An 8,849-nucleotide genomic window follows, 5' to 3' on the forward strand; every position below is an offset into this window, starting at 1 on the left:
AATATTCTTATAGTGACATGATTGTATGGCAAAAAATAATGAAAAAGAAAAGAAAAAGGCCCAACCCTGCTCTGCATGCCTGAAATCTGGGAAAGCGCCAGGGCTAGACGGTATCACGAACAATATGATAAAGAAGCTAGCTCCTGCGATTTCGTTTCCACTTAGCCGCCTATTTAACCTCTCCTTTACCACAGGCAAGTTCCCTACTGACTGGAAACTGGCTAAAATTGTGCCTATTTACAAGTGCAAAGGCAGCAAATCTCAAGCTAGTAACTATCGCCCAATTTCCCTCCTGTCCTGTATTTCCAAACTTTGCGAACGGCTCTTCTTCAACCCTCCTGTCCTGTATTTCCAAACTTTGCGAACGGCTCTTCTTCAATCAATTGTATAATCATATTTCTCCTGCTCTGGATCCCGCGCAATCTGGGTTTCGTCGTGGTGACTCGACCGCTCTACAGCTCACCAAGCTGATCCAAAACATTGCCGACCATCGTCATATGGGGCGGAAAGTTGCCATGTGCTTTTTCGACCTCGAGAAAGCTTTCGACACCGTGTGGCACCGTGCATTACTTGCTAAACTTTCCAAAGTTTTCGGTGTGTGTGACTCAGCGCTGGAGTGGATTACAGACTACCTATCCGACAGAACGCAAGTTGTCTTTGTAGGTAGAACTCTCTCAGATGCTTCACCTGTTCTGTCCGGAGTGCCCCTAGGGCCCCTCCTTTTCCTAGTGTATATAAATGATCTTCCCAGTCATGTTGAAGGTGTGTCCTTATTTGCTGACGATACTGCACTGCTCCGGTTCAATGAGTGTCTAGACAGGCTGCGAGACAGTCTCCAGCGCGGTATCAACGAAGTCCATCACTCGCATCAGTGGATGACTACCTGGAGACTAAGGCCTTATGCACATTGTACAGATGCACGAAATCCCGTATAATCTTGTAGAATCCCGTAGACCCGGTTGGGTGTTGAATGTGCAGGACCCTATTGTGTTTACTGCTATTTCCACTATGAAATGGGCCATGAAAGCATTTCATACGAAATCTTTTTCCGGCAGAGATCTAGTTAGTCGTTGGTTCAATCCCAAAGTGAAGAAGGCTTCAAAAGTGATCGTTTGCCATGAATTGTGAGGCTAAATGGGTCAAACGCGCATGCATAGCACACAATGAACACCCAACCGGGTATGTACACACCTACGGCCATAGTACAGAACTTCGTACATCTGTACAATGTGCATAAGGACTATATCGCCAAGACTGAGATATTACTCCTGCCGAACTCAGAGCCAACCTATGCATTCACTCTTCTCGGATCCCTCACAGACCTCACAGTGGTAAACATCTTGGTTTGGTCATTGACTCAGACTTATCGTTTAGTAGACATGTCGACTATATCTGTAGCAAAGTCAGTAAAGCTGTTGGCTACCTCGTGTCTCACTGCTCCCACCTACCGCTTGAATGCATTCGCCTTTTTTATCATTGCTATATTCTCCCCATTTTTCTCTATTGCTCAACTGCCTGGTCATCCCTACTTAGTAAATCGTTAATGAGTACCCTGGAAGTCCACAATAAGAGGATACTCAAAGTCCTTTTCCGCAAACCATCATACTTTCCTTCTGCCGAGCTGTATGATATGTTTAACACCTTCCCTATCTCTAGTCAAGCGGATCGAAAACTGTGTATTGTTGTTCATTCTATTCGTCTTGACAAAGCCCCGCCACACTTGCGTAAATATGTAGGTTTGCAACGGGCAAACCAAAGTTATCATGCCACAGAAGCACTCGCGGCCAGCGCCTCGCAGGCAGTCCGCAACGCCGGCTGTCATCGTACATCGTCCCCAAGCGTGGGAAAATGGCACATGCGCAAGCGTTGGACTTGCAGCCTTGCTGGCAATGAACAGCAGCGAGACCTTTCTATGCAAACAAATTTGTTTGAGCACCTTGGCTTGCAATATCAGCAGTGTTGTGCGAATTTTCTTTCAGCAGCAACAGGAGATCCGCGAGCTGATCCGCTCCTCCATCCGAGAAGCCATTTCCGGGGACGACTCTGGTGAGCCGGATGCTGAGATCGCCTGCGCAACAAGACCTGAACTCGGCAGGTACTACAACAACTTTGTAGGTAGGCTTGACTGTGACGTGCCTGTACATGCACCTCCACCACATGCCCACACCCGTCCCCTGTGTGTTGCACATGTGGCCGAGAGAGTGGTGGAGAAAGTGCTGCGAGGGGAGTTCGTAGATTTAGCACTCCTCCTCAGGCTCCTGCGCCCCTCAGCAGTGCCCGCTGAAACCTCAGCCAAACGTTTCAGGCTCGAGAACGACTCGGATGGGTCAGTAGTGCTGGCCCCAGCCTAGCAGAAAAAGCGGAGAGTCGAGTCTATAATGGCCTGGGCCGAAGCGTGGGCAGTGTTGTCCATCATTGTAGGCATGCAACGCACACACTGCCTGAACGAACTGCTGGTATACCAGCATCACGTCCTAAGGGCGTTATGCATTCTACCCTCAGCAAGAATCTAAGATCAGCTTTTGACTACCCTGATGTTGTGGATGCTCACCTGGGGCAAGAGGGCATGTCTTGATGTCTTGCCAAATAAATCGGGCGGGCATCGCTTGATCATGCATGCATCTTTCAGCCCCGGAAGCTGGTCCGGCCGTGCGCATGCGCTAGTCATGTCTCTTGCATTGTCATTGCGGAACATTAATTTTGTTCCCACACAATTTCCCTCCCACCCGCTACCTCAACTCACGTTTCTGGCGCACACATGACATTGTATTTCTCGCTCAACATGTGTCGGTTACATAATTATGGCATCGGGCGCGTTCTTTATCTCTTGCCAATATGTGCTTGCCATGCCTACACGATGCCAAATCGCCATTGGGGTTATACACCCGGTTTTTTCCCTCACTACTGCGTCCGTCGGCGTGAGGGTTTTTTCCCGGCTGGCTTGGTCCAGGAAAATTAATCTGACGGTCCCAAATGGTTCTGCATCATGGCCTATTTCTGTTATCCGCATGCACATCTTTCCCATTTGAGACACACTCTGTTCTCAGTGCTTGCTTTCATGCCTCACTCGTGATTCGGTTCACATCTGGCTGCGGCCAGCCACCCTTCAATTTGTGTGCTGTCGCTATTGCTGTCTATAATCTGTGTGTACCAGTATATATGTGGCGCGGGAATGTATTCTTACAATCCATGAGAATATTATGCTCTCAACTGTCATGCATACCTCTATATTTAGCATTAGATGGCTCTACTCAGAGTCATTGGCGTCCATGCGGAGTCATTTGCCGGCTCCATGCGGAGTCATTTGCCGACTCCATGCGGAATCATTTGCCGGCTCCATGCGGAGTCATTTGCCGGCTCCATGCGGAGTCATTTGCCGACTCCATGTGGAATCATTTGCCGGCTCCATGCGGAGTCATTTGCCGGCTCCATGCGGAGTCATTTGCCGGCTCCATGTGGAGTCATTTGCCGGCTCCATGCGGAGTCATTTGCCGGCTCAGCTGTGAGCCATCTAGCGGTCCCTAGCAGAGCTATCACACTAGTTGCTCGAATCGGCGCTCCCATGGAATGGCATTGCCCTATTCAGAGACATCAGTTGGTCCAAGTCCCCCAGCCTTCAGCTCTTCACTGACACGCCTGGCTTCGGTTTCGGCGGGCTTTATAACACAGCGCGGTTCTACGGCACCTGGTCAGCACACCAGTCGGATGGCCCATTTCGCAGCATTATCTGGCGGGAACTCTACCCAATTGCCATTGCACTCTCTTTATGGGGAGAACAATGGGCGCATCATGCTGCCCAATGCCAACAAACAGACTATTTCAATAGCGCACATCATCTCCGTCAGACGCTACTGATCAAGGCCGGCGACCTAATTAGGGACTCAGTAGCCCCAAGTTCTGCCCGCACATACCTGCCAGGGACTAGGGCGTATTTGAAGCTGTGTACACAACTGGGATGCCAGCCGAGTAGCCCGTCGGTAAATGACTTGCTGGAATTCATCACCCACTGCGTATCCGGTCACAGATCTAGCGCAACCATCCGAGTATATGTATCTGCCGTGAAGTATTACCTCCTCTGCCATGGTGGGCCGTCACACATAACTCGGCACGATAGAGTTACAGCAGCCCTGGAGGGAGCTGAGCGTCAGCAATGGCAGCACCGCCAGCAAGCAGCACCGACACAATGTCAACGCCAGGCTACCACCCAATCAGACCTGCAGCAGCTCTTGACCCCCGTGATCCAGCGCTCCCACTACTGCGAATCGGACAGGTGCATGCTCTGGGCCGCCTTCATGACAGCCTTTGCGGGATTGCTCAGAGTGAGCGAGGATACTGCCGCCTCTCCGCGCTCCGCTTCGAATGGCTGCACTCTGACCCTTGGTCAAGTCTCACTCACTGGGACTCAGATCAGCATACGACTCGGGATAACAAAGACCTCCCAACGTGGCACTGGGGGCCAAGTCATCTTGCAGCCATGGTCCGGCAGCCAGCTCTGCCCTGTCCAAGCAATGCGCAAGTACCTCACTATCCGCCACGCAACGCAAACGACGTCACCGCTGTTCATATTCTGAAGTGGGCAATATCTCACAGCCAAGGATGTTAACTACTGGAGGACGAGAGTCCTAGGTCCGGGTGGTAGCAGTCACTCCCTCAGGATCGACAGGGTTACTGCAATGGCAGGAAGGAATGCCTCAGCTTGGCAGCTCCAGAAGGCCGGCCGCTGGGCTAGTGACACGTACAAAACGTACCTCTGTGTGCCGGCTGGCCTGCCTCTTGGCCAGCAATGAGCCGGCTACGCTGCCATGTGTGCATGCGCGTGTTGCTGGGCATTGTGTTTGTATCAATCCTGCCCAAAATACTCTAAGCACTCTGCACCCCCCTTATGTAGGAATATGACCTCCCAGCAGCCACATATGCAAACTCTTTAACGCATTGTGTTGCGCACTGTCACTGCTAAGCTTATCTGCAAGCATGTAGCGCAGCGTTTGCTCAACCGCGGAAAGAAAGCAAGAAAAGCAGTGTGTATATGCGGGGTTGCCACTAACCACTGACTCTTCTTGGGGAAGCAAGCAAAGCCCCTCAGCTGAATGCATTTTGGAACAATTCTCTGCATGAGCTTTCAAGCACTGGCGACACGCGCTGCCCAGCAGCAGGACCACATGGTCCCAGCAGGACCAGCTGGTCCCAGCATAGACACATTGTGTCCAGCAGCCGGGCCAATTGGCCCCAGCATACAGCAGGACCGTCCGGTCCCAGCAGTCATTTGACTACCTGCGCACAGCCGTGCCCCACAAGGGCACAGCAGCATTAGTTAGGACCACATGGTCCCAGCAGGACCAGCTGGTCCCAGCATAGACACATTGTGTCCAGCAGCCGGGCCAATTGGCCCCAGTATACAGCAGGACCGTCCGGTCCCAGCAGTCATTTGACTACCTGCGCACAGCCGTGCCCCACAAGGGCACAGCAGCATTAGTTAGGACCACATGGTCCCAGCAGGACCAGCTGGTCCCAGCATAGACACATTGTGTCCAGCAGCCGGGCCAATTGGCCCCAGCATACAGCAGGACCGTCCGGTCCCAGCAGTCATTTGACTACCTGCGCACAGCCGTGCCCCACAAGGGCACAGCAGCATTAGTTAGGATCATTGGCCTTAATCTCTTGCACTGCCTGCCATCTACCAGCATTGTAGCAGAATTTTCTACAATCCCGCTTCGCTGGGCCGCCTGGTATAAATGCATTGTTGCAAACAATTCGCAGATTACAAATTCTGTTACAAAACACTTGATATGATCCAGCCGCAGCAGCTCGGCAACCCCACTTTCCACTTGCTTGATGTACGTGTGGGTGATAAATGTAGGTTTGCAACGGGCAAACCAAAGTTATCATGCCACAGAAGCACTCGCGGCCAGCGCCTCGCAGGCAGTCCGCAACGCCGGCTGTCATCGTACATCGTCCCCAAGCGTGGGAAAATGGCACATGCGCAAGCGTTGGACTTGCAGCCTTGCTGGCAATGAACAGCAGCGAGACCTTTCTGTAGTGGAACCCACGTTCGACCAGCCAGCACTAGCGCAACACTTCGGATTAGGGAATGAATTATTTACAAGAGAATTGGAAGAGACATAGAAGTAATAGTTATCAGAACCAGACTGAAGCACACTGAACTAAAGGATCGACTCAACTACTGAAGTACAGAAAGACGGGCATGCAATCTGAGAAAGGAGTGCAGCTACGCACGTGGCTAGACACATGCACAGCATGAGAGGTGTACACATAAAGCAGAGGCGCGCGCATATGGGTGAGCGTGTACACAGCATGCATAGCAACATACAGTGTGACACAAGAGTCATAAGGCACCTAATATAGCAGTTCATAACACCACTCCCCTAGGTGCCATTGATCATCCACTGTATCTAGCTGGCTGTCGTCGATTACCAGGGCCTCGGAGATCGTAGCGCTGAGTCGGCATGTCAGCCGCAAACTCGATGCTCACCACATTATCACAGGCAGCTGGCTCTGGGCGATCTTCGGCAGCATCATGGTTACCATCATCTAGTGTTCCATCTACCTGCTGGGCGTGTCCAGGCTTCACGATATCAACGTTCACGACCTTCTCTCTGCCGTCAGCATGCTGGATCACCAGGGTCGATGGCGAGACTATCTTCAGCACCGTCCAGCCACTCTCATATGGCGTCATGAGCTTCTGACTCCGCTCTGGGCGACGTAGCATCACCGGATCATCGACACGGTATGGTGACTCTGTTGGACCGCCTGACACAGAGTCATTCGAGGACAGTAGCGACTCAACAAGGTCTCGAATTCGAGCAGCGCGCCCGGCGAGTCGGTCTACCCATTCACTGGCGCTGTATGCTGTCGGGTCGTGATCAATTACTAGATCGCGCCCTTCCCAGCCCGTGATGGCCAGCCTTGGCGATATTCCGGTTGTAGCATGGCGACGTCCATTGTAGTAGAACAGAACCAACTCCAGCTCAGACGTCCAGTCACTGGTTTCCTCGAGCGCCTTACGCAGGAGACCGATGATTGTACGGTTGAGCCGTTCAACCCCTCCTTGTGATTGAGGATGTCGAACTGCACCCGTTTTCACCACCACACCAAACTGTTCCAGGAGGGCTGCTACGACCGCGTTCCGGAACTCAGTGCCGTTGTCCATGCGAATGACAGACGGCGGGCCCCACCGGCAGCAGATCTTGGTCAGTGCGGCTGCTACGCTCGCTGCATCGTGTCGACGTAGTGGCTGTACCTCCGCCCACTTGGTGAACATGTCGACGCACACCAGGCAGCAGTGGTGCGCTCCACTCTGGCCAAGCTCCAACGTGTCGATCTGTATGACCTCCCATGGTCGTCCTGGTACGTCTGGACGCGTTGGCTCAACAGTCGGTCCCCGTGCCGGGTTAGCTGCAGAGCAAGGCACACACGCTTGGACAACACTCTGGCATTTCTCGGCCATCAGCGGCATATAGCAGCGCTTGCGCAGTGAGTCATGCATTGTCGTCCAGGTGGCATGGCCAGAGGTCTTGTGAGACGCTTTCAGTACTTTGTCTTCAAGGTCAGGCGGTATGACTGGCACTTGCACGACGCCGTCGAGTGGCAGCTTTACTGAACGCATCAGCACACCGTCATGGTCCAACAGCTGATCACGGACCGGTCTGTACAGCTTCGACGACAGGGGGGTTCCCGACTTCAGCTCATCCAGCAGCTGTGATATCTCGGTATCGGCTTGCTGCGCATCCTTTATCTCACTGAGAGTAACGGGCCCGATAGCATGCTTGTCCGTTGCCACAGAAACAGAACAAACATCACTCGGCTCATCTGTACCCTTGGGCCACCGCCTCGGGACACGGGTGAGCTCATCGGCTGGGTTCTGGTCAGTCGGCACCCACTCCACTCGGACCTTGAGGCCGACCGTTTGGACGAGGTCAGCAATCACTTCCAGTCGCCGCTCAACCAGTATCTTGTGCAGCCCACCGACTTTCACTCGGCGCACATTGCCGAGGACCTGCTTCAGCCAGCCGTACACTGTCTTGGAGTCGGTGACGAGTCGTACCGTCTGCAGGTGCCATTGCGCTGCAAGCGACAGTCCACGCACGGCAGCATCTAGCTCCGCCACATTGATGTGCTTCTTATCGGCTGTGTCCCGCAGCCATGTACCGTCTTCGATGACTTGGCCGTTCAGCTGGAGGACCACACCGACTGCCAGATCCGAGGCATCGCAGAACACAGCCCAATCTCCATCGGACTCGGCTGATGCATGCCACACACCACGGACGGGGTCTTGCGCGGACAGCTGCTCAGCAACTTCGTCAGCACACTGAAGAACGCTAGGTGGAACCGGCGTGTCCCATCTGTCCACTGCACTTGATAGCCGCTTCAACATTGAGCAGGCTGGGCGAAGCCATGCGCACACTGGATAGTGGCTTGTGAGCCGACCCGTCCATTGGAATACACCACGCTTCGTCAGCGGTTGACGGAAGCTGAGGTCGACTCCATCGCGGCGAGCCCACATGATGGTACCATCAGCAGTCGTCGATAGCTTCAGGCCAAGCACTCGCGCCTCGGGTAGATGCTCTGGTGGCTTTGTCGGCAAGCCATACCGTGCTAGCTCTGCAGCGACGGCCTGCGCTTCTCCGCTGGCGTGAGGACGTCATCAACATAGTTGTCAACATCAGGCCATCGTCGCGTCACCCACCGAACAATGATGTCCATGAATTTTGGTGCAATCGATAGACCAAAACCCATCCGTGACATGGCGTACAGCTTCCCACGCCACACCACGACTTGGTAGCGCAAGAGGGATGGGTCGACTCGTACCTGCAAGTACGCCTTACGTATGT

General features: G+C 53.3%; 1 protein-coding gene across 1 annotated transcript; it reads right to left on the reverse strand.

Annotated features, from left to right (window-relative positions):
- Positions 1-6,397: 6,397 nt before the first annotated feature.
- LOC135824204 (uncharacterized) lies at positions 6,398-8,521 on the reverse strand. The gene has a single exon (XM_065336935.1). The coding sequence runs from the start codon at positions 8,519-8,521 to the stop codon at positions 6,398-6,400; it is 2,124 nt and encodes a 707-aa protein (XP_065193007.1).
- Positions 8,522-8,849: the final 328 nt, after the last annotated feature.

The sequence above is a fragment of the Sycon ciliatum genome, chromosome 9 (assembly GCF_964019385.1).
Source record: "Sycon ciliatum chromosome 9, ocSycCili1.1, whole genome shotgun sequence".
Lineage (NCBI taxonomy): Eukaryota > Metazoa > Porifera > Calcarea > Leucosolenida > Sycettidae > Sycon > Sycon ciliatum.

Coding starts and splice junctions, on each gene's coding strand:
- LOC135824204 (XM_065336935.1), bottom strand. CDS start 8,521: ATGTGGGCTCGCCGCGATGGAGTCGACCTCAGCTTCCGTCAACCGCTG.